Source organism: Magnusiomyces paraingens (assembly GCF_902498895.1).
Source record: "Magnusiomyces paraingens strain CBS 517.90 genome assembly, contig: contig1, whole genome shotgun sequence".
NCBI classification, from domain to species: domain Eukaryota; kingdom Fungi; phylum Ascomycota; class Dipodascomycetes; order Dipodascales; family Dipodascaceae; genus Magnusiomyces; species Magnusiomyces paraingens.
Window position 1 is genome coordinate 2,132,630 of NW_022474067.1, and position 25,032 is coordinate 2,157,661.

At 39.1% G+C, this 25,032-nt stretch overlaps 10 protein-coding genes across 10 annotated transcripts; 5 read left to right on the plus strand and 5 right to left on the minus strand.

The window, feature by feature from the left end:
* Positions 1–172: 172 nt before the first annotated feature.
* SAPINGB_P000625 (uncharacterized protein) lies at positions 173–2,232 on the minus strand (the record flags this gene model as incomplete). The annotated part of the gene is made up of 4 exons (XM_031995348.1): positions 173–1,775; positions 1,831–1,931; positions 2,011–2,093; positions 2,160–2,232. The coding sequence occupies 4 exons, from the start codon at positions 2,230–2,232 to the stop codon at positions 173–175; spliced, it is 1,860 nt and encodes a 619-aa protein (XP_031851239.1).
* Positions 2,233–2,492: 260 nt separating this feature from the next.
* On the minus strand, positions 2,493–4,301 carry SAPINGB_P000626 (uncharacterized protein; the record flags this gene model as incomplete). The annotated part of the gene is made up of 1 exon (XM_031995349.1): positions 2,493–4,301. One exon carries the CDS (start codon positions 4,299–4,301, stop codon positions 2,493–2,495), a length of 1,809 nt encoding a protein of 602 aa, XP_031851240.1.
* Positions 4,302–4,486: 185 nt separating this feature from the next.
* On the minus strand, positions 4,487–6,256 carry SAPINGB_P000627 (uncharacterized protein; the record flags this gene model as incomplete). The annotated part of the gene is made up of 3 exons (XM_031995350.1): positions 4,487–4,581; positions 4,661–4,709; positions 4,775–6,256. 3 exons carry the CDS (start codon positions 6,254–6,256, stop codon positions 4,487–4,489), a joined length of 1,626 nt encoding a protein of 541 aa, XP_031851241.1.
* Positions 6,257–6,682: 426 nt separating this feature from the next.
* SAPINGB_P000628 (60S ribosomal protein eL37) lies at positions 6,683–7,362 on the minus strand (the record flags this gene model as incomplete). Its single annotated transcript, XM_031995351.1, has 2 exons — positions 6,683–6,918; positions 7,356–7,362. The coding sequence occupies 2 exons, from the start codon at positions 7,360–7,362 to the stop codon at positions 6,683–6,685; spliced, it is 243 nt and encodes an 80-aa protein (XP_031851242.1).
* Positions 7,363–8,836: 1,474 nt separating this feature from the next.
* SAPINGB_P000629 (uncharacterized protein) lies at positions 8,837–11,689 on the plus strand (the record flags this gene model as incomplete). The annotated part of the gene is made up of 1 exon (XM_031995352.1): positions 8,837–11,689. The coding sequence occupies one exon, from the start codon at positions 8,837–8,839 to the stop codon at positions 11,687–11,689; it is 2,853 nt and encodes a 950-aa protein (XP_031851243.1).
* A 154-nt stretch (positions 11,690–11,843) lies between these two features.
* On the minus strand, positions 11,844–13,277 carry SAPINGB_P000630 (uncharacterized protein; the record flags this gene model as incomplete). Its single annotated transcript, XM_031995353.1, has 1 exon — positions 11,844–13,277. The coding sequence occupies one exon, from the start codon at positions 13,275–13,277 to the stop codon at positions 11,844–11,846; it is 1,434 nt and encodes a 477-aa protein (XP_031851244.1).
* Positions 13,278–16,078: 2,801 nt separating this feature from the next.
* SAPINGB_P000631 (uncharacterized protein) lies at positions 16,079–16,804 on the plus strand (the record flags this gene model as incomplete). The annotated part of the gene is made up of 1 exon (XM_031995354.1): positions 16,079–16,804. The coding sequence occupies one exon, from the start codon at positions 16,079–16,081 to the stop codon at positions 16,802–16,804; it is 726 nt and encodes a 241-aa protein (XP_031851245.1).
* A 271-nt stretch (positions 16,805–17,075) lies between these two features.
* SAPINGB_P000632 (uncharacterized protein) lies at positions 17,076–20,876 on the plus strand (the record flags this gene model as incomplete). The annotated part of the gene is made up of 1 exon (XM_031995355.1): positions 17,076–20,876. The coding sequence occupies one exon, from the start codon at positions 17,076–17,078 to the stop codon at positions 20,874–20,876; it is 3,801 nt and encodes a 1,266-aa protein (XP_031851246.1).
* A 563-nt stretch (positions 20,877–21,439) lies between these two features.
* SAPINGB_P000633 (uncharacterized protein) lies at positions 21,440–22,357 on the plus strand (the record flags this gene model as incomplete). The annotated part of the gene is made up of 1 exon (XM_031995356.1): positions 21,440–22,357. The coding sequence occupies one exon, from the start codon at positions 21,440–21,442 to the stop codon at positions 22,355–22,357; it is 918 nt and encodes a 305-aa protein (XP_031851247.1).
* Positions 22,358–23,968: 1,611 nt separating this feature from the next.
* SAPINGB_P000634 (uncharacterized protein) lies at positions 23,969–24,886 on the plus strand (the record flags this gene model as incomplete). Its single annotated transcript, XM_031995357.1, has 1 exon — positions 23,969–24,886. One exon carries the CDS (start codon positions 23,969–23,971, stop codon positions 24,884–24,886), a length of 918 nt encoding a protein of 305 aa, XP_031851248.1.
* Positions 24,887–25,032: the final 146 nt, after the last annotated feature.

Sequence of the window (25,032 nt, forward strand, 5' to 3'; positions counted from 1 at the left end):
TTTAAAACCAATTAAAATCTTATTTTTTGTAAAAAAGAAAAAAAGGAAAAAAGAAAGAAAAAAAAAATTTTTTTATTCAATGCAGTTTTTTTTTTATTTTTTTTTTTTTTTGCTAAAATATATATATCTTTCTCTCAAATCTGATCTTTGTTTTGTTTTTTTTTAAAAAAAACTATAATGTAAAATAGTCTCGTTGATAAATCTTGACAAGTGCATCACCTCCAGCACTTGCACATAACCGATCAGCAAACTCGGAACCTTCCTTGCCTGCATACCAAGTTACTTGTAAAACCCCCTCGCGTGCCTTGTCATCATGTGCCCGCTCAATCTGTTGGGTTAACGTCCATTCAGCCCGTGTACTTGTACCTCCAAGCGTCCAGAACTTAAGTGTGCCCTCGGATCCACCCGTTAGCAGCTCGCGGCCAGAAGGCGACATAGCTACACTGCACCCGTTACCCGCGTGCACCATCCACGTGCCCAGCTCCTCGCCCGACGCAAGGCTGAACGTGCGCGCCGTACCGTCCCAGTAAACAGCCACTGCCTGCCCTGTCACGTCGCTGAGTGCAATTCCGTAAACCCCGCCATGCTCAATTCCAGGACTCTTATCATCGCCCTCATCCAAGTCATCAACCTTGTCTTCTTCGCCTCGTTGTGATCCTCCAGATGCTCGCTTGCGTGCACGCTTGCGAGCCTTGCTGTCACCGCCAGGAACAAATGTACGAACCTTTTTGCCTGTGCTGACATTGTACATAATCATCTTTGAATTGTCATAGCCAACAAGAATATGGGCACCTGCATTGGCAAAAGCCACGCACAACGCAGTGGGGAATGCAAAACTCTTGTCATCATTACCAGAACTATTACTGTCATCTGCATCTTCACGAGAATCATCCTCCGAAGAAGAACTGTAGCGGATAACAGACAGGGGTGATGCACCGATATCCGAAGAAATGTCCCAAATGCACGCGCTACCAGTCTTGGACACGCTGGCAAGCCGCCGCGAACCTTCATCAAGAGCCAGAGCCCAGATCGTGTCCTGGTGGCCTGCCACCGACGCAATCTCCGTGACCTGGGAGTTTCGCCACAGTCGAATCTTTTGGTCCTCACCGCCCGAGTAAAGTGTATTAGTGATTGAGTCGTACGCAAGACATGTCACGTTGCCCTCATGGCCACGGTGCGTTTGAATTGCTGTTGTTATTGTGTTGGACTTGTCGCCAATGTTCCACAAGCGGATTGTGCCGTCGTCCGATCCTGTCACAAGTTTGTCAGCGCTGCAGAAAACAACAGCACGCACCAGATCCAGGTGGCCTGTCAGCTTTTTAGAAGGTTTCCATGGACCAAGAGCTTTAGATTTGGACTTGGGTTTGCTGGACCCATTGGTATTTTCAGTATGGGAATCCTGTAAAGGCTGGCTTTCTGTGGGGAACTGATTATTTGAAGAAGATATGTTTGAGTTGTTGTTGTTGTTGTTGTTATTATTATTAATGTTGTTGATGTTGTTGATGTTGTTGATGTTGTTGATGTTGTTACTGTTGGTATTTGAGTTGTTATTGTTGCCATCAATGGGCTGATCATTGTTTAGACCTTCAGATGTGGAGTTAATGTTCGAGGACTGCAGCAGATACTCAATTTCTTGAATACACTTGTCGAGATACTGGCGGGATTCAATTATAGGAGTAAGGTCGACTTCTGCACTTTGAATCATGGAAAGTTCTTTATCGAGCAAAGCCTTCGATTCTGTATATGGATCGTACACTTCCGGTTGTTCTTTTGATCTGTATTTCATTAATATATGAAAAGAAGAAGAAGAAAAACTTATTTCAAACTCACCTGTTGCGAATGCTGGATTCTAAAATGGCAATCTTTTTGGCATGACTTTCAACCAAAAGTTGAAGTCCACGTTTCTCGCCTTCAAGTTTTGCTATTCTAGTCTTAAACTAATGTTAAACATTTCCTTTTTTTTCTTACCCTCTCCCAAGAAAATAAATAAAAAAATAAAAAAAGACTTACCTTCATTTCTGCGCGCTCTAAATCCCAATGGATTCGATCGCGCTCATTACGCTGCCATTCGTTTTGCAAGTAGCGCATGACACCTATGAAGAAGAACCCACGTTAGTGGTTAACTTTATGATCCCCCAGTAACCCATTCCACGACTTACCTGGCAGCGAGTAGTCGGCCGGTTGAGGTTGGGGCGGGATCTGAGCACCGGCCTGGTTCGACTGAGATGCCATGATGTGTATTTATATGTATTAAGAAATGAGAAAAAAAAGACTGGACTTTATAGAATGTAGTCGTTTTAATGTATTCAACACTGCTCAAGTTTGATGTTTCTTTTTATTTTATTTTCAAATAGCAGCAGTGTTGGAAGAAAGTTTTGTTGTTTAAATATAAATTGTAGTGGTGGTGGTGCCAAAAAAAAAAAAAAAAAAAAAAGGAACTTTTGGCTGTGGAGACGTGGAAAATAATTTATTACAAAACTCCTGACTAATCATTACATCATAAACCCCGCGTAATTTTGTGCAAAAAACCCAATCTGCTCCGTCCTAAACGTGTCGCGGTCCACATACACCATAGACGGACCAACCCCTAGCATGTCACGACCAAGATCCGAGAATCGCGGCCACATCGGCAGCCCGCTCCCGATGTTGGGGTCATGGTGTGTTGCAAATGCTATAAAGTAGCGTCGGTAGACTTTTGCTTGAGTCGCAGCAGCCACTGCCGCTTTAGATGGCACCTTCAATATCCCTTGACCAGGTCTCCCGGGCCATCGCAGACTGGGATCCTCGTCCTCGCGCCATTGCCAAATCAAATCATTAGCGTGAAACGTCCCGAGAACAGGAATTATATTGTGCAGAGCTGTAGACTGGTATACATATGTAGGCACTGCAGCCACAGGAACACGTGCCAGAGCCAGTCGCCGGCCTGCTTGGAAAATGATATCTGTGAGAACCGCAGCCAAACGCTTGTACTGTGGAGTTACAGCATTGCGCAGACCTGTATCGAATGGTGCTCCAGAAAATGGGTTATCAGGGTATAGAGTTAACGCCTGGTGGATCTGCTGTGTTGATGCGCGTCCAAACATAGACTGAAACAGTTCTTCTGTTTCTTTGCCTGTTGTTGCATTAAGAACTAACGCAAATAGTGTACCTTCGTCTTGTTGATTACCTGTGATTTGTGGAATGGCACGTGGGGTCATGGAAAGCTCATGAACAGGCGCAGGCAGGAGACCGCTTTGATCGCGGTCACTACGCGGGCTCCAGCCCAGATACGCAGTGATGATTCCAGACTGCTCGTTGCGGACCAAATTGCGCTGGAAATCTATAATGGCGTCGAGAGTAGCATTATAGCGAAGACATTCAAGGGCTGCAAAGCCATCAGTTACGTCACATCCTGTGTTTTCAGCCAGTCTCCAAAACAGCTGCTCAGGGCCTTTATCGTCAACGTACCCTGTGGGAATGATACTACCACTTTGCATTATGGCAGCAGAAAACAAAGGTTTTTGTTCCTGGATATGGTGTGAGACGGTATGCATGTAGACACTTTGTGCGCCGGCGCTTTCACCGAAAATCACAATGCGGGAAGGATCGCCGCCAAAAGCTTCTATGTGCTTCGATACCCACTCCAAAGCCAATCTTTGGTCATGAAGTCCTGCATTTGCCGATTGCTGGTCTTTGAGGACTGCAGAACCGCCGAGAAATCCCAGCGCACCTAATCGGTAATTGAAAGTGACTATAATGACAGGGAGATTGAGGGCAATTCCATCACGCACAAACGGGTCTCCAGGGTACATTGAGGATCCGCCAAACTGGAACGCGCCGCCATGGATCCAAACCATGACAGGGAGAAGGGGTTTCAAAGGAGATGGGTTTTTAGCTGCTGGACAAAAGACATTGAGAGAGAGACAGTTTTCATCCATTGGGGTCATTTGTGCTCGGGCATCATGGAGAGCATCACGCATGTGTGGGGGGAGGTACTTGCCGATGCCAGCAATGTCATCGAACGCAGCTAGGGTACCGCCGGAAAGCGCAGCGGGACAGCTGGGCCCGAACTCAGTGGCAGAGAAGTTTGCATAGGACCCGGTGAAGGGGATAGGTCTGCTGAACCGTAAGGGACCCAGGGGAGGGGCTGCATATGGGATTCCTAGGTAAGACTCGACAAGACCATCTGGACTGAGGGTTCCAGTGAGCGGCTGAGACCCATTGATCCAGACGGTAGGTGGGAGATCAGCAGTAGCAGTTGGTAGGAGTTGGAAACAGATTGATAGTAAAAATGAAGCAATGAGTCTATAGCATAAGAGCATTTGTGAGATTCTTAAAATGGTTGCTACATGAAAAAAAAAAAAAAAAAAAAGAGGAAAATAATGGTATTGGAGGAGCTTTTCTTTTTTTTTTTTTAAGGTAAAGAATTTTTTTTTTTTTTTGTTATTTGCTATTTAAAAATCTCGAGATTTCTGATCAGCTGCTGACTTGAAGTTTTTTTTTTTTTTCACAAGACCTTTTCAAGGGCCTTTGCCACAGCAAGAAGTCGCTGGTCCTCAAGGTTTTGCGCCACAAGCTGGACCGCCTGAGGTTTTACGAGATCTAGAAGAATTAGTATTTTTAATGCTGGAAAGGTTTTATACATTTCTTTCTTTCTTTCTTTCTTTCTTTTTGCACTTACTATTGTAGCCAAGGGACTGACGGTTCACAGGAATAGAAATCGCGGGGTACTAAAAAATAAAATAAAAGTTAGAATCAATCAATCAATCATTTTGCTTCCAAGCATTTTACTCACGTCAACTGTGTTCCAGTTAATGGCAAATGGAGTCAAGTCAAACTTGCCATGTGCAGGAGCAAACTCGTCAATCAATGGACACATGAGTGCATCAAGCTTATGGGCTGTAAACAGGTCATCCCAGGCTTTTATAAACTCTCCCTGAAGAGTCTTGGACTTTGCCAGGTCTTCATCTGAGACTGTAAATGGAATCACTTTAGCCACAAAGACCTGTTCAGACCCGTCTTGTTCGTTTTTCTCAATGTGCGGCTCAAATAGCCCAGTGTGTCCACGAGCAGTTTCCGGGGTCAGCGGCTCGCCTCCACGACGGATAGCTTCAAGGTGAGTGCCATCAGTGTCAAGACTGATAAGTGGAACTCCGACTTGTTGAGTAAGATCAGAAATAGATGGGGCTGCTGCTTCGTCAATCCAAACAAGCTTATGGCCAGCAGCGCCAAGTTTTTCAGCAGTTAGGCGCACTGTTTCCTGGACTTGGCTAGTGATGGGTACACCAGGAGATCCTGTTAAAATACCTACGGTAAAAGTTTCAGGCAGATGATGGTCTTCCTTCCACTCAATTGGTTCAAGAGAGTTCTCCAGCTCAGGATCTTCCCATGGTCGTGCGCCTATAACAGACTTGAGGAAAAGCTCTAGGTCATCTGCAGACTGGGCAAGAGGTCCCACAGTAGCAGTGAGCCCTGGTTCACGTGGTGGTTTGCCTGCATCCTCAAAGCCCAAGTAGGGCACGATTTTGAGTGAAGGTTTGTATCCGTAAGCGCCGTTTGACCAAGCAGGAACACGGATGGATCCGGCCAGATCGGTACCCAAGCCCAAAGCAGATGCACGCTGAGAAACAAGGACACCTTCGCCACCAGAGGACCCGCCAGACCCCCATTCTTTGGGGTTTGCAGGGTTGAGTGTGCGGCCAAATACATTGTTGTGAGACTCTGGGGTGATGATGGCTTGTGGGACGTTAGTTTTGGCGATGACGATGGCACCAAGACGATCCGTGAGAAGTGCAACGGCTGGCGAGGCTTTAGAAGCAGGAGGAAGAGCAATTCGTGAGACAGTACCAAGGGTAGATTGGACTCCAGGAACATTGAAAGAGTCTTTGACAGTTATTGGCAAGCCAAAAAGTGGGAGTTTTAATTTTTCATCTTTCGGAAGTGTGTCCAATTCTCGTGCACGATTGATTGCTTCTGAGTAAAGAGGTTCCGAGACGGCATTGGTAAGTTTGGCAACAGCTGCTGTTTTTTTAGCAAAAGCAGTGACAACTTTTTCACTGGAGAGCTCACCAGATTGCATGGCTGGGATCAACTGGGATGCATTCTTGAGGGTGATTTCAAGTTGTTCCGGGGTAAGCAGTTGGTTAAGAATGAGGGCAAGGACGTTGGAAGAGGGGTCTGCCGTAGCCACGACTGAGTCAATGATTTCGGTCCATTCTACTGGGATTCTAGCAAGAACCTCTGAGCGTTTCTTAGCGACTTGATCTTGCCAGGACATGGTTATGAAATGTAGAGAAAGATATTAAAGGCTACGAGTAAAAGTGGAGAAGAAGAAGAAGAAGAAGAAGAAGAAGAAGAAGAATAATAATAATAATAATAATAATAATAATAATAATAATAATAATAATAATAATAATAATAATAATAAATTAATAACCAAAAAACAAAAGACAGAAAGCATTTATTATTTTTATTTTCAATATTTTCAATCCATCATGACAATTACGCAAAGGTCAGGTATCCGACACGTGATCGGTACTTTAAAAACAAGACCGAAAGACTTTTAACACAGTAAAGACCGATCAAAAAGATATTTGCATTTTTTTAAATTTTTTTTTAAATTTTTTTTTCTTCATTAAGAACTTTTCATTGGCACATCACTATTCAATTTTTATAATACATAAAAAACAACGGGACCAGCAATTTAGGCCTTGAAACCGTCCTTGAACTTTCTGGTGACGGTCTTGAGGTACTGCTGGCGACCAGTACCAGTGGTGTGTCTTCTCTTAGCCTTCTGGCCCCAGTTGAAGGAGCGGATCTTGGCAGAAGGGTAACCGCAGCTAGAGCAAGTCTTCTTCTGGCAGTGGAAGGATCGTCGGCCACATCTGCGGCAGAGAGTGTGCGACTTGTTGTGACGCTTACCGAATGAGGAAGTACCCTCTAAAGACTGAGTTAGCAAAGTTTCATTATTTAAAAAAGGTTTGCGACAAAAGTGTGAACAGAGAGAATAACAGAATAATGTCAAAAGAGTGGTTCGCTATTTTGTCCTCGTCGTAATCGTAATCGTCATCATTGTTGTCGTTGTCGTTGTCGTCATTATTAAAATAATGTCAAATGGAAAAGATGTTAATTGTTCAAGTCATTTCTGAGTGAAAAGAGGTATTTATTTAATGATAAAGTTCAAATCTTTTATTTAAATTTCCAAATCAAAAATTGCAATCTTCTTTGTTTTTACAACAACACTTTAATTCTTTTCAAACATTGGGTACTCTTAATATATATATATATGGATATTTTCATTTCGACTATTTCTATTAAGCTGTATTCATCTGTTCATCTTGTATAGTTCGCTTGTTCATCATGGCAGTAGTACTTACTAGTCATGTTGCCGGCTGTATTCTATCGTTCTGTGGTCGAAGAAGTGGGAAAAAATTTTTCTTGACAGAGTAAGAAAAAAAAAAGCCTGGAGGGGGGAGGGAGAGGGAACCAGACGGTGTGCGTGTGTGCGTGTGTGTGTATGTGTGTGTGTGTGTGGGAGAGTAAAAAAAAAAAAAAAAAAATATTTTGAAAGGGTTAGGGTTAATACTTAATTGGGTTGGTGGGTGTGTGTTGTTCACTACTATGGGAAATGCTGCTGGGCGGCAGCAGCTGCTCAACAGTAGGCAGGGCAGTAGGCAAGGCATTTCCTTGAGAAGAAGTAACGTTAGTTGCCATGACAGTTATTACAAGATTCAATATTTATGTAACAGATATAACCCTATGTCCTGGATATATACATAGAGTATTCAATAGGAGCCGCATCAAACCGAGAAAGTAAAGAAAAATAAGAGCATAAAAGGTGAGTGGTTATAAATTACTTTAGTCTGATATTTACGCATAACATTAAAGTTTCACAGTCACAGCCCTAATTAGGGTTTAATGTTAGAACACAATACTTGATGAAGCCAAAAACAATAAGAAGACTTAAAGGTTTCAATTGATGGCTATTCAAATTAAAAAAAATATATATAAATTATTTACCAAAAAAAAAAAAAAAAATTTTAAAGAAAATAAATGAAATATGTTAAAGAAAATAGTCATGAAAATATATTTTATCAGTCGTTGAAATGAAAATATATTAATATAATTTGCCTAGTATTAAACAGAATTCTCTTTTTTCTTTTTTTTTTTTTTTTTTTATGAAGGAAACTCGTAGATCTACATGACCGCGTCGTCGTCTAAATTAGCATAAGACCCGGTAATTCCAAATCAAATCAAATCAAATCAAATCAACATCTACACAAACTTTTATCAAAAAAGCTTCAGTGATTATATATATGTATAAAGTACATGAAATTAATAATTTAATATATAAAATCATTTAAACAAGTCTTTATTCAATTGATTTGCTTGTTTGCCAATCGGGGTATTTTTTTTTTTTATTATTATGTCTTCAATAAAAATATGGCACGGCTAAGAAACCAACTAACCATCCATCCGCGGTGTTTTCGTGTTTACGCATTTCGCATTTTACGCGTTTCTTTCGTGTTTTTGTTTACTTTTTTTATTTATTTTTTTATTTATTTATTTATTTACTTTTTCAAATCTCTTTTTTTTTTCTTAAAATATAAATTTTTTTATTTATTTATTTTTTTTTTCCTTCTTCTTCTTTATTTATTTATTTTTTAAAAAAAGTAAATAAACGTGTTTTATTTCCTTTTTCAAATATTAATAAATAAATAAATAAATAAATAATCCTCACTCACCTTTTTTTTTTTTTTTATTTCTTTCTTTCCTTCTTTCCTTCCTTCTTTCCTTTTCTCTTTTCTAATATCTCATCAATTCAAAATCCCAAAATTTCCAAATTCAAATCCAACTAATGGAATCTTCTAACCAGTACGCCTTTGCGCCTCGCTCAAAGTCGTGCGCCATGACTCCAGCCTCACCTATTCAAAGCCCTGAACGCGTTGCCGCCACCGCCACTACCATTGCTGGTCTCACGTCTCGCGCGTCTCGTGCTACTAAATCCGTTTCTTCTGTAAACTCGTCACTTCTCCCAGGCTTTGTTCCTAAATTCCCTCCACCTGATTCCACCTCTTTTGTTCCTACTACTCCAACAGCTATTACTTCCAAATCATTTGCTGCTGGTCCTCATGGCTCCAGTGTTGGTTCTACTGCCTCTGCCGCTGCCGCTGCTGTCAATGACTGCTCTTTGCACGAGTCAAAACATTTGTTTCAGCTGCCATTGACTGGATCTGTAAGGCCTTTGTCTGCCTCACGTGGATACTATCCCACTCCAGAACCATCATCATCTACAGGTGGTCCAGGTGCATTGTCTGAACCAGGCGCGTTTCATGAAGAAGAAGATGATGAAGATGACGACGCGAAATGTGTGCCACCTTCGTCGCCAACTCCTGCTTCCAATCGAATGCCCATGATGGCATCTTCTCCTCAATACGCGTCTTTATCTGACGATGAAGACCAAGACCAAGAAGAAGAAGAAGATATTGTGCCGAGACTGCCAGATACAAAGTACATGGCCGTTCCTGGCTCTCGTGCGGCGTCATCCCCCCCTCCAGCAACAGCAGACAATGACAGTTTTGGTGCACACATGGATACTGGCGTTACCAGACTGGACTTTGGAGCCGTTCAAGAAGAAGACAAGGCCGCCAAACCTTCCATACACCAACCAACCCAAATCCATAATAGTCCTAGCCTTCTTCACCTCCACCACCCCACTGTAATTCCAGTAGGCCAGGACTCAGTTGTGCAAGGCAAAACAAGTAATATCACGACTTTAGCAACCCCAGAACCCTTTACCGTCCGCTCGCCTCTTGCAGCCGTCACCGTGGCCCGTGTGCCTCGTTCCGGGCGACCCGTGACTATTGGCCGGTCATCCAAGTCGTGTGATGTTGCTCTTCCCTCTGCCAATCGGCTAGTTTCGCGTGTCCATGTTTGTTTGCGCATAGTTGAGCCGTCTCATAAAAAAAATGCCTCGTCGTCATTGTCCTCCTCATCTATTAACCCACCGCGTCTCCGAGTAACATGTCTGGGCTGGAATGGATGTACCGTTGTTGTGCCGGCATTCCGCATGATGTTTGTTGCTCCAAGACACGACGCATACGGGCCTAAACTGGAGCCCCAGCGTGTCGAGCGTGTCGAGCGTGTCCCGGATGGTGTCACAGATTACCTAGTGCCCAAGGGTCTCGAGATTGAGGTTGATTATGTGGCCGGCATTACCATAGATGTTCGCGGCGAACGCGCTCTTGTGGAACTTGTGGACGATGATGCCGAGCAAAAAGCAAAGGGCCAGTCGGTGCAACAGAAGCAACAAAAGGAAGAAGAAGAAGGAAAAGAAGGAAAGAGCAAACAACAAACTCTCAGAGAACGGCGGGCCACCAAACTTAATGTCCCGGCCCCACTGCTGGCCCCTGTAAACACGGCACCCGTTAATTCCACTGCTGCTGCTGTTTCGGGTACCAAACCCCGCCCCTCTTCTGCGTTTTTCTCAGCTCTACATAGCGGGTCATCTGTTTTCTCCAATACTTTAACTCCTACCCGGACCAATGTTGCTGCTGCTCTTGTCACGCCTACCACCCAGTCATTGGGTTCCTCTTTATCCGCATTGCCGGCCAAAACATCTGCACCTGCCACCAGCCGCACGCAGTCCACTGCTTCCTTGCAGTCCGCTGCTTCCTCGCAGTCCGCTGCTGCATCGCTGCCCCATCGACCATCAATGTCAGGCCGTGTCTTTACAGCAGCTGCATCGCAACAGCCCTTAACACCCGTGACACTTGGGATACCGCAGTCTGCGCACGGCACGCCGGCATCATCTGCACGTAAGCGCAAGAGTGATATGCTTGACGGCGCGCTTGTGGGTGCGTACCTTGCGAACAAAGGTGTAGCAGTGGGGGTTGACAATGGAGGTAACAAGCGAGAGAAGAAGAAGCAAGAAAATTTAGAAAGTAATTTTGAGAGGAAGAAGAAGAAGGAGGAGGAACAGGAGGAAAAAGAAGAAGAAGAAGAAGAAGAAGAAAAAGAAAAAGAAGAAGAAGAGAAAGAAGGAAAAGAAGGGAAAGAAAGAAGAGCTCGGGCTGTACCTGCAGTTCGCGGGCTTGCTCGGTCACAATCTCAGCGCGTGGCCCTTGGGTCGCCGTCCCGACGAGGTTTAGTAGGTCATGGAAATAGTCTGTTATCTCGGAGCCAGAGTATGGTTGCTGTACGGTTAGAAAGTGGAGCGCCTATATCTGAGCACACACCCCGAGATGTTATAGAAGATGAGTCTTTATTTACAGACAAGCCTGTTGAGGAGGAAGATGAGAATGAGAATGAGAATAGAGATGAAGATGAAGATGAAGAAGAGAATGTTTTTGATGCCCCCTCGTTCCAGCACATTCAGCAGGTAGTTTCGACACATTTGGCACTTTCAAGAGCACACTCGTCACCAGTTTCAGTATTACTACGTTCAATTCCATCGTTGGGTAATGGCCGTGTTGGTGTATCACATGTCCAAACCGTGTTGTCTGCAACACCTTGGATCGGAGTCATTACTAGACAGGGCAAGGATGCGGCAGGTAAGCCATTGGAGGAGGAGTACTATTATGTGCCGGAAAAGGATACAGATGCGGATCGGCGGGCGTTGGTTGACCAGCTCCGGGGCCGTGGAGCTACTGGGTTGCGTGCATGCCGTAAGACCCACAAGCAATATTATTGGAAGAAACCCCGGAATTGAGGAGGTATTTTGTTTGTTTGTTGGTTGGTTGTTGTTGTTATTATTATTATTATTGTTATTATATTGTTTTTATTATTATTAATATTTTTTTTTGTCATTAATTATAAATTATTATTATTATTATTATATATACTACATATTTTCACTTTTTTTTTTAAATGACTGAATTCTCAATAGAGGCAATGGCCGACTCGGCGAGAATATTTTTCGAGACAAGGTAACGGACCAAAGCAAGAGCAAGCTGAGTTTGCTGGTCGTGGGAGAGATTGACAATTGCAGATTGGAGCAGAGAGGTGATTGAGACATTGTGAGAGGCCACAAAGGTATCATAGTAGAGATAAGAGAAAAAGCCCATAAGGAACTGACAGTCCATTCGGTCGGTGATGCCTCCGTGTCCTGGAATGGTATCGCCAAAGTCTTTAACCTTGAAGGTACGTTTAAGACCAGAAGCGAAAAAGCCACCAAAGGGAGCAATGAGGGAGGCAAAAGTAGCGAGGGCAGTGACATGGATGTAAATGGTGGGGAAGACAACAGTGTCCATACCGAAAAAGAGAGGTTGGAAGAGGGAGGGGATACGGTGGGCAGATGGGAAGAAGACAGCATTTGGTGTGCAGTCAATTCCAGTAAAGGCATTGATTCCTAGGTCGGAGATTGGGCAGATAAAGTATTTGAAACGGCCGAGAATGAAGACGAGGATAAGACCCATAAAGATTGTACAGATCCATGCTCCGATAAAGCCTTCGACAGTTTTTTTGGGAGAGATTTTAATGAGTGGAGTGTGGCCAAAAGTAATTCCGCAGAGATAGGCAAAGATATCGTTTGTAATGACAAGAGCGGCAGGAACAAAGAACCAAAAGATTCCTGAAAAAATGTTTCTAACAATAAAGTGAGCTTGGATGACAACGAGAAGCAAGGTCATGTGTGTGATGCAAAACTGGGTGAATTGGAATCGGTAGTGGTTTTTTTCGAGGGAAGAGACAAAGAAGATAAAGCCAATAATGTAAAGGCAGTATGAAAAGAATCGGTGATGAGTTGCCAAGGGCAGGAGGTAAGCATCTACGAGAACAACGTGTTTGAAGTAGTAAATGACGGATTCACCTTCAAGAAAGTAGATTGTAGTTGCTAAAAAATACCAGTTTAGAGAGCGGACCCAGGGGAGTTTTTTCTCACGCGAAGGTTCTGTTGCCAGGTTGATAACTTCTTTAAAGGTAAGGACTTGGATGAGTACAATGAGGGCAATGATCCAGATATGTCCAGCAGCCAAGATAAGGAAGAATCCTGCAATCATGACAATTGTCCAGATAGTTCGTACCACAAAGTTTTGTCGTTTCTTTTCCTTTTCTGCGGCTGCTACTGTGATTGTGATGGTATCAGGGGCATCTTGGGTATTTTTTTGGTTTAATTCATTAGATTCTGTTAATTCGATTGTAGATTCTTTTGATTGTAAGTTTATCTGTGGTGATGATGATGATGATGATTCCAGAGGAATGGACTTTTCTGAGACAGAAGCATTAGCAGCTTGAGCAGAAGAAGCTGTTGTACTTTGTCTGTTTGGAATGTTGTTATTGTTATTGTTGGTATCAGACATGTTGTCCTATTGATTAAAAAAAAAAAAAAAAAAAAGTTATTTTAATATATATATATGTGAAATTAAAAAATGAAATATTAAAAATATAGAAAGAAAGAAAAAAAAAAAAAGAAAGAAAGAAAAGAAAAGATTTTTTTTTTTTTTTTTTAAAATAAAAATAATAAAAATAATAAAAATGGCGGTGGTAGTGAAAAAAAAAAAAAAAAAAAAAAAAAAAAATTCCAAAATAGTTAAAAATTGACGTAATATATTACAAATCAACGTATCACCACTCTACATTCTATGCTTCACCCCGTGGTAGACCAAAAAAAAAATAAAAATAAAAATAAAAATTCTGGGGAGCCAAAAAAAAAAAAAACTCAGCCATAATAATAAAATAATAATAATAAAATAATAATAATAAAATAATAATAATAAAATGATTTTTAAATAAATATTTTTGAGTTTTTTTTTTTTTTTTTTTTTTTTTTTTAAAAAGTAAAAAAAAAGTTTATAATTATTATTAATTCAATCTATATATTAAAAGTTTTTATCAAAATAAATAAATAAATAAAAAAACCCCCCCAATTAACAAAATATTTAAAACTTTTTATTTTTTTTTTTTTTTTTTTTTTTTTAAAGATTAAATTTTCACATGAATTTATTTATTTTTTTATTTATTTATTTTTTTTTGTTTGGTCTTCCTTAATCACACTATTGTTGGGGGGGGGAAATTTTTCATATATAAAAAAAAAAAAAAAATTTTTTTGGTCAACAGAAATTTTTAAAAAATAAAAAAAATAAATAAAAAGAAAATAATTTTTTGGAATTTTCACATGTCAAATATAAATAAATGAAGATTACACGGCTGTGCAGGATTTTTTCAAATAATAATAAAAAAATATATATATATATATATATATATTTGAATACTTTTTTTTTTTGAATACTTTTTTTTTTGAATACTTTTTTTTTTTGAATACGTTATTTTTTGAATACTTTTTTTTTTAAATCTAAAAAAAAAAAAAATTTTAAATAAATAGATTTTTTTTTTTTCTCTTCTCCAGTATTTATTTATTTATTTATTTTTTAATTCAGACCACCAGTCATTTTTAATCTAAATATTATTGTTGCATAATCAGTTTTTTTTTAATTTTTTTTTAATTTTTTTTTTTATTTATTTATTTCATGATGATAAATATTTTTGGCATGTGAGTTGTTGTTGGTCTTATCATAATATAATAAAATATCATAAAAAACAAAATAAAAAAAAAAAATTAATTTAATTCATTTATTTATATTTTTATGATGGCTATTTAACTGGTATATTTTGTTTAATTATTTTTTTTTTTTTTTTTAATTTTTTTTTATTTTTTAAAGCACCAATGAAGAATTTTATCCCAACAACCTCCGGATAAATTTTAAAAAAAAAAAAAAAATTATATATATATAAATATATATATGAAAAGTTAAAAAAAAAAAAATAAATAAAATAAAAGGGGGGGAGGCAAAGATTGTTTATTATAATTATTCTATCCCTTTATTTTTTTTTATTTTATTTTTATTTATCATCTCAATCATAAATCCAACAAAAAGTTTTAAATTTTAAAAAAAAAATTAAAAAAAAAAAAAACTCCAATTAACTCAAATCAAGTCTTTTCAATCCTTCCTTAAATTTTTTTTTTTTTTTTTTTTTTTTTTTTTAAATTTAAAATTTAAAATTTAAAACATATATATAAACAAATAAAATTTATTTCTAATTGATACTCTGTTTACCTTAAAAAAAATATATAATACAAAATAAATATAATCCAAAAAAAATGCTCCAGGAGGGGTTCGAACCCACGACCATCGCGTTCCTCACACGATCGTGACATTTGCATAGAAATTCACTTGTGAACGGCTATAAGCACGAAGCGCTAACCACTGCGCCACTAGAGCTGATTGTTAAAAGTTAATCTAAATGTACATACATAAAGATTAACTACTTTGAAATGTAAAAATAGTAATCCCTGGTCAAGTGATTTTAAAAATTCTATTTTATAAACATTAATTGACTAGAAAATAATATATTATTTAATAAAATAGTTTAGTTATACATTTAAATTTTAATATAACCAAGATTTTACTAAAAAAATCTCTTGGATTTGAGGCCTCTACACCTAAAAACATTATCTTTATTCAAAAATTCATAAAAAAAATCCAAACTTATTTTTAAAATACTTTTTTAAAAAATTTAATACTTTTGATATTTAATTTTTAAAAGCTAATAAAAAAAAATAATAAAATAAAAAAAAAGATAACAATTATTAAAGAAAAAAAAACAAATTATTCTTAAATAAGAGGAAAAAAAAAGAAACTCTCCCGAGCGTGAGTCGAACACGCGGCCTCAGGATTACAATGAGCTATTACAGTCCCGCGCTCTACCAACTGAGCTATCGAGAGTCTTCAAATTGTTAAAGACATGACATTTTGGACCACCAAAAGAAATGCCAATGAGTTGCATTATGCATTAATTCCTAATAATTGAGTATTAGTTGTATATTTTTTTAACATAAATTTAAAAAATTTGCAAAAACTATTGATTTCTGCATTTTTGCATTAAAATAATATACTTCTACCCCGCTTTTAACATTCTCCTTTTATTGAAGAGTAAAAAAAAAACAATTTAAAGATGAAAGCTGGGGAAAATATATATATATATATATATATATATATATATATATAAGAAGAATAAAATTCAATTTAATTAAACTACTATTTTATTTTTTTCACTCAAAAAAAAAAAAAAAAAAAAAAGTAAATCATTAAATAACTACAAAATGATCAACTTACTTTCAAGCGAAACTCCTCTCATTTATAGTGCTATACCCAACGACAGCCCAGACTCATTTGATAGAACAATTTTTTTGTACTTTCATTTGTTTTCTAACGATTTAATGATTGCAGTCCACCCTGAAAACTTTGAAGAGTTTTCCAAATGTATTCATCAAGGAAACCTAATGACTAGTCTCATTGACACAAATCTCATTGCCTCTATGGTTACCGGAGATTTCAAATCTCCAAGTGTTTTTTTTACAAAATCCTTTTTCTTGGATGAGGATTATATAAAAAACTTCACCCCACGTTCAATTGATAATATGAATATCAACAATAGCCCTGCCTCTCTTTCCCATCTTGCCCATGTCAAAACTAATAATGTCGAGTCCCGTGCATTTTACCAAAATAAATGTATGCCTCCCTTTTGCCATTTCTCTTATGACTCTCAAGAAATTAGACCCCGTTGCAAAAACTGCAAACCTATTGTTCTCTACGACTTTGTCCGCAAGGTTAAAAACCAAGACGTATCGGATGTGTACTGGAACGTTCAAGACTTGGCTGTGGTCGATCATTGTTTGATGCCAAAACTTGATAAACTCACCACTTTTATGTACCATTACATTCGCAACAATGTTTTTGCCCGTAGCTGTGATGGAGATCTCGCTCTTCAAATGCCGGGCAAAACCGTCATTGAGATTTACAACAAGTTTTCTTCTCCATCAATCTGAGCCGCATGTGCGTCTGTGTAGATCTTAAGTACTTGCACGTGACCGAAAGTACTTTTTAACATTAAAAAATTTTTAATTTTTTTTTTTATTTTTTGTTTTTTATTTATTTTTTTTTTTGGCGCCACCACAAACCGCCATTACTGACACTTCTCGTTTCATTTCCATAACCTCGAGACTCCCTGGATTTCATCCTTAGATCTCCTTTATAAAGACTTTGATTTCCCATATATTTTTTTTTCTTATTTCTCTCTTTTTATGTAGCCAAAATATAATGATTTCTAGCGTATCCCCGCGATGGCGTCTTTGTCGACGCTTATTTTCAACTTGCAAAACTCTACCGCAATCAACAACTTTGACTCAAATCCCTTCAAAGGATGAACCCCCACGCATCAATGCCGTTGGAATCCAATACCTCCCCTCTAAACTCCATAAAAAGATCTTTGGAAGCCCTGTGCCTGAACTTAAAACTATTGTCGACCATGATGACTACATCACTCGTCTTTCTGTTCGACACCTTAAAAACAATGGCCTTTATGGCAAAAAAACTACCACCTACCCCGCCCTTGATATCGACATCCCTTCCATCTCGGGGAAAACCCTCGACGAACATTTTTACAAAATTGGTCTCAATGCTGCTGAACCATACCTTTCAAAGGCTAAAAAATTTGCTGCAGGTGACATCCCTCCCATGCCTAAACAACAAGATTGGGTTAAAAAATCCGGATGGACAAAGTACACCAAGAATGCCTTGCCAGTCTCGGTAGATTACCCAGATGACCCAGACGCCCTCGTGTTTGACGTCGAAGTTCTCTATAAAATCCATGACTTTGCTGTCATTGCAGTCGCGGCTTCTCCCACTGCATGGTATTGCTGGCTGTCTCCATGGCTCCTTGGAGAGTCGGAAAACCAGCGCCAACTTATCCCACTTGGCTCAAAAGAAGAAAAACTCATCATTGGCCATAACGTTTCTTACGACCGCAAACGTATCAAGGATGAGTACTCCATCAACCTCACAAACTCTATGTTTATCGATACCATGTCGCTTCACATTGCTGTTAACGGAATGTGCTCTCGTCAACGTATGAGTTGGATGAAGGTTCGCAAAGTCAAAAACCAAATCGATGGTGGTGAGACGTCTGAGGAATCTGCTTTCGAACTTTCGGCAGAGATTGAAGATAACCCATGGGTCAATGTCAGTACCCTCAATAGCCTAGCCGATGTGGGGTATCTCCACTGCGGCATCCAACACGACAAGTCTGCTCGCGACTATTTCGGAACCTACTCACGCGAGCAGGTTTTAGAAGAACTTAACATGCTTATTGATTACTGTGCCCGCGACGTGGAAGTCACTTATAAAATATACAAGGTCCTCTTGCCCCGTTTCATTGATGTTGTCCCTCATCCAGTCAGTTTTGCTGCCCTTCGTCATATGGGGTCTCTTTTCCTTCCAATTAATGATTCTTGGGAAAAGTATCTTAAGGACACTGAGGAATGCTACAATTCTGCCAATGACGAACTATTAGCCAGTCTCATAAACCTGGCCGAAGAAGCTGTTGCTTTAAAAGATACCCCTGAAAAATGGCAAGCTGACCCATGGCTTTCCCAATTTGACTGGACTATTACCCCAATTAAAATGGTCAAGCCCAAGAAAAAGGGCGAGGAACCCCGACCAGCAAAGCGCCAAAAGTTACCAGGATTCCCCAAGTGGTACAAGGATCTGTTCCCCTCTATAGGATCGCCAATGAGCATCTCTGTACGCTCTCGTACAGCTTTAATCCTCCTGCGTCTACGTTGGGACGGCTATCCCATTATTTGGTCCGACGTCCATGGCTTTGTTTTCCGTGTTCCTATAACTCAAAAACAACGTTGTCTCGACAAAAAATACCCTTTTGCCGACATGAATACCGAAACCAATATGTCTCTTAAAGATGACCCCAATGTCACGTACTTCAAGGTCCCACACAAGGATGGGCCTAAGGCACGCTGCGTGTCACCTATGGCATCTTCCTACCGAAAATACTTTGACAAAGGCATTTTGTCCTCCGAGCTGGACTTGGCGGCAAAGGCCATCGAGGTCAGCGCAGCATGCTCTTACTGGACCTCCAACCGTGAACGTGTTCTTAGCCAAATGACTGTTTGGTCTGACGACGTTGACATGGGAATCCCCACACAAAACGGCAAAGACTTTGGCATGATTTTGCCATCACTCGTCCCCATGGGTACCATCACGCGACGTGCGGTCGAGAAAACATGGCTCACGGCTAGTAACGCAAAGAAAAATAGAATCGGGTCTGAACAAAAGGCTATGGTACGCACCCCACCTGGATACAAGTTTGTTGGTGCTGATGTTGACTCTGAGGAACTATGGATTGCTAGTCTTGTTGGTGATTCTATGTTTAAGATGCACGGTGGCACTGCCTTGGGTTGGATGACTTTGGAGGGAAGCAAAAATGAGGGCACAGATCTTCACTCCAAAACAGCTTCTATTTTGGGTATTTCTCGTAACGATGCCAAAGTTTTCAACTATGGCAGAATTTATGGTGCCGGTCTTGCTTTTGCACAACAACTGCTCAAGCAATTTAACCCCACACTAACAGAAAAAGAGGTCCAAGATACAGCAATTCGTTTGTACGCTGCAACAAAGGGTACAAAGACAAAATCTAAGGCTTTAGGCTTTGATGGATCCGGTGGGTTTTGGCGCAATGGCTCTGAAAGTTTAATTTTCAACCGTTTGGAAGAAATGGCCAACCAAGATGCTCCCCGTACACCTGTTCTTGGTGCTGCAATTACTGAGGCGCTCAAGCGTCAGCATCTCAAGGCATCTCCATTTTTACCTTCCCGCATCAACTGGAACATTCAATCTTCTGGTGTTGATTATCTTCATCTTCTCATCACTTCCATGGCTCATTTGACCAAAAAGTACGATATTAACGCGCGCTTGTTTATTACTGTGCACGATGAAATACGTTACATGGTAAAAGACGAGGACGTTGACCGTGCAGCACTTGCTCTTCAAATTAGTAACATGTGGACCCGTGCCATGTTTTCACTACAGCTGGGAATTAAGGAGCTCCCTTATGGTGTTGCCTTCTTTTCAGCAGTTGATGTGGATCACGTCTTGCGCAAGGAAGTTAACCTGGATTGCATCACTCCCTCTCATCCTAATCCTATTGAGTCTGGCTACTCAATGGATATTTATGAGCTGGTTAAAAAGTGCACGAGCCTGGCCAAAGATGGTGTGGACCCAGCAGACAGTTCCAGTTTAGACAAGATTGAGTATACCCCAGAGCTGAGTGTCACTGAGGAGATTGAAGAAGGCCATGGCCCTATGGTTCCATACATTGCTGCCCAGATTGCAGCCAACCCAAAGGAATTGTCGTTGGTGGAGAAGCTTGCACAGGAAAAGAACCCTGATTGGGACTTGTTTTTGGGCTCTTCTGAGGATGACATTGCTACGGAATCTGGAAATGGCGGAGCTAATGTTAAGGAAACGGAAGAGTTGATGCGCGGATTGGAGATGCTTACAACGGCTCCGGAGCCTGTCAAGACGCCCAAGAAGCAACGGCCCAAGTCCAAGACGGCGGCGGCCTCTACAACCAAAAAGAGTAGCCGAAAGGGGAAGAAGGCAGCAGCAGAAGAGGAACAAAGTCAAGCTGTTAAAGCTGAAGAATCAACTTCAGTTTCAAAAGATGCTATCCTAACTGATGTACCAAAGCGACGATATACACGGCGTACCACATCCAATTTGCATCCATTGTTTGTGCTACCCCCAGAACTTGCTTCGTTAACTTCGCCCGAAACTCCAGAAGGCCGGTCGCGGCTGGACAAGTGGCGTCGTGAACGTGCGCAAGAGAGCCGGGCTCGAATGGAAAGCAACTATTCAAATAAGCCGAGTAACCCAAAGTCCAATATTGATGAATTATTGATGCAGTACGAGTGCCAGTCACCTAAAGTGACTTTAGCACCTGAAGAGTTTTTCTCTCCTGAGGAAATGTATAGCATTTTCCAAAATGACTTGTCGGTGGTGCACAAGAATCAACCGGGCGAGAATCGCCGGCGTAGAGCTTATTAATTATAGAGATTTAGAATTATTGTAATTTAGTTTTTTTTTTTCAATTTAATGGTGTTAAATAAATTGTGTTTAATTGTAATCTTGATTAAAATGATTAATTGAGTTTAAATATATATACTCAAATTGGCATTTATCTTTTAAACCGTATATCATTTAATGAAATTTCTTCGAGGAATTCACTTTTTTTTTTCTTTTTTGATTTTTCATTGTTTTCCTCGAGCTTTGTAAAATGCATGAGTAATATTATCTACCACGTGACTAAAATCAAATTTACTAAGACGTTACTAAAAATTTTGGATTACTACGGCCTTACCAATCTTACAAACAAATTAGAAAAAACCTCCATTGGATAAACGCGCGATATCACCAATGTAGGCTTGACATTTGTAAGGGTTTAATAATGCTGTGTTTATCTATTTCCAGAGTATTCCTCTAGGGGGGTACCTAAAAAACTATAAAAGGACATTAATTCTCCTTTTTTTTTTTTAGAATAATTTTTTTTTTAAACTAATTAATCCCTAAAATTAAAATCAAAACAACTACAAACAAAAGAATAAATAAACATGCCAGCATTTACTCCAAGATCAATACTGAGATCATCACCAGCACTTGAACAATCTGAGGGTGTTGGTGCTAGAGTTCGAAGATCTATCGGAACTTCAGCAGTCCGCAATTATACACCTTTCCTTATGCTAGATCACTTCAAGGTATCTCCTGAAGCTGGGTTCCCCGATCACCCTCACCGAGGTCAGGAAACTATCACTTACATGATCAAAGGTCGTATTGACCATGAAGATTTCACTGGTTCTGCAGGTACCCTGGGTCCTGGTGACTTGCAGTTCATGACAGCTGGCCGAGGAATTGTGCACGCTGAAATGCCTCGGATAGATAAGGACGAGGACGGGAATATTGAAGTGGTAGAAGGACTCCAGCTATGGGTGGATCTCCCTAAAGAACTTAAAAATTGTGAACCACGATACCGTGATTTGCGGGCCAAAGAAATACCCATTGCCAAGCCAAGTGACAAGGTTGAGATTAAGGTGATTTCCGGAGAGTCTTATGGAGTTGACTCGGTCAAAGACCTGGCCTATACACCAGTCTGGTTTCTAGATAACAAGGTTCATCCTGGAGGGAAAGTCGAGCAGCCATTGCCTATTGGGTTCAATGCGTTTCTTTACATTTTGGAAGGCGAGGTGATGGTAAATGGGCAACGCTTTAAGCAGTTTACTAATGTTTTTTTCAACGATGACGGAACCGGAGTTGAAGTTCGGGTTTCTGATACTGCCAGTGGTCCGGCTCGATTCGCAATTATTGCAGGCGCAAAGCTGGACCAACCAATTGTTCAACACGGTCCCTTTGTCGAAACATCACGCGAAAAAATTATGCATGCATTTTTCGATTACCAAACGGGGTCAAATGGATTTGAGCGAGCAGTAGGATGGGAAAGTGAAATTGGTAAAAGAATGCTTAGAAATTTTTAAATGAGATTATAGTAATAATTATATTGTATTTTTAGTTAAATTTTAATTTTTATATGAGTTAAACAAAATTCTTGCCAAGTTATGATCAATTATTATATAGATTGTGTACCTTCTAATCTATCCTTTTATGATAATCAAAAAAAAAAAAAAAAAGATTTTTGAAAAAGATCAAATTTCTTAAATTTTTCGTTTTGTACAATGCAACCAGCCTTTTTTATCCAGTCTTTGTTTCTGGTAAGGGGATTTTAAACTGATAAACTATAAAACAGCTAAATAGCTCTCATAATAATGTCTTTTTTATTTTTGGACCATATTAGTTACAATTTACATAACAGTCCTGATTTGCCTTTAAAAAAGTTCAAGTTGAATTGACCATTTTTAAAGAAAGGTCTAAAAAAAAAATAAAAATATTCTATTAGAGAGAATATGTAGAACGTTTATATCAAAAAAATCCTTAATTGTTACTCTATTGAAATTTTAGTTGATTGTGAGCTTTGCAAAGCTACCTTTTTTACAGACCTTTTAATAATTTTTAACCCACCATCATGCTAATATATAGGAGTCTTTTTAATTGTCAATAAAGTATTATAGTATTGTTTATGAAATGTTTATTATCTAAATAATACATTAAAAACTAAAAGTTAAGCATTCAGGACATTTTTTCCTTTATTAAGGGCTGTGAAAATTCTTATTAACTACTTGTGTTTTGGTAATTAACATGTTGAAAATGAAGAAGAAATAGCTATTAAGAGTTTGTGAAATGCTTAATTAGAATTTCATTTTGTTAAGGTAGTAATAATAAACCCTTACCCTTTTGGGATCTTGAAAACTTTTGAGATATTTTCAATTTTTGTTATTTTTCAGTGGATTATTAACAAAATTTCAGTGGGTTTATTAACAGATTTTCAATAGCTTATTTAACACGTCCTTAAAATATTTAAGAAATACGCAAGGGTAAGGGCTTTTTAATTTCTTAATAATAAAAATAAGAATGTGTAACCAGCACATTTCAATTGAAAAAATTTGGGACAATTAAATTGGAACAGATTAATTGCAATCAAAATAATTATTTTAAACAAAAATAAGAATTTTTATTTCATTGAAGTAAGGATTGATAATAATATCTAGAATATGTATATTAATAAAATTATAAATTTATTATTCATTTTTCTATCTTGAGTTAAAAAAAAAACGTAGAACAGATTTAGTCATGTGAGCATATTAGCTTCAAATTACCAATATGACTAAGCTCATTAAGTTGTAGCCATTTGATCATGTGCCATTACTACTGCCTTATCAATTTCATATTTGACAAATCCATCTCAACCTCATAATAAACTCCATTAGAAATCAAGCTAAATCACCAACTAAGGCTTTAAATTTGTAAAGGTTTAATAATGAGGGTTCGCTTACTTCCAGAGGGTTCTTTTGACAGCATCCAAAAACTATAAAAAGACCCCAATATTCCTATCACTTTCATTTTTCCTTTTTTTTTCTTTACCAATAAAACAAACAAAATCAATTCTTTTTTACTTTAATCTCTTCAATCAACACATAACAATCACAATCACAATCACAATCACAATCATAAACAAAAACAAAATATTATCTATGCCAGCTTTCACCCCAAGATCAATTTTCAAATCATCTCCTGCTCTTGAGCAGTCCGAAGGTGTTGGCGCTCGTGTCCGCAGATCAATTGGCACTGGAGCTGTCCGCAACTTCACTCCTTTCCTTATGCTTGATCACTTCAAAGTATCTCCTGAAGCTGGGTTCCCTGACCATCCTCACCGTGGTCAGGAAACTATCACTTACATGATTAAAGGTCATGTTGATCATGAAGATTTCACTGGTTCTGCTGGTACCCTGGGTCCTGGTGACTTGCAGTTCATGACTGCTGGTCGAGGAATTGTCCATGCTGAAATGCCCCGCATTGATAAGGATGCAGATGGGAACATTGAAGCTGTTGAAGGACTTCAATTGTGGGTAGATCTTCCCAAGGAACTTAAAAACTGTGAACCAAGATACCGTGATTTGCGATCCAATGAGATCCCCATTGCCAAACCAAACGACAAAGTTGAAATCAAAGTCATTTCTGGTGAATCTTACGGTATCGATTCCGTTAAAGATCTTGCATACACGCCTGTGTGGCTGCTAGATAATAAGGTCCAACCAGGTGGTAAGGTTGAGCAACCTTTGCCTATTGGGTTCAATGCGTTTCTTTATATTTTGGAAGGGGAAGTGATGGTCAATGGCCGTCAGTTTAAACAATTCACTAATGTTTTTTTCAACGATGATGGCACAGGGGTAGAAGTTCGAGTTCCTGATAGTGCCAGTGGACCGGCACGATTTGCAATTGTTGCAGGGGCCAAGCTTGACCAGCCTATTGTACAGCATGGACCGTTTGTTGAAACATCACGCGAAAATATTATGAATGCTTTTATCGATTACCAAACAGGGTCAAATGGATTTGAACGAGCAGTGGGATGGGAAAGTGAAATTGGTAAAAGAATGCTTAGACACTTTTAAATGAGATAATAGTAATAAATATGTTGTATTTTTAGTTAAATTTTAATTTTACATAAGTTTAAACAAAACTTTTCTAAGATTATGTTTAAAATATATATATTTAATAACATATAAGGTATATGTTTATCCTATAAAGGATTGCTGCG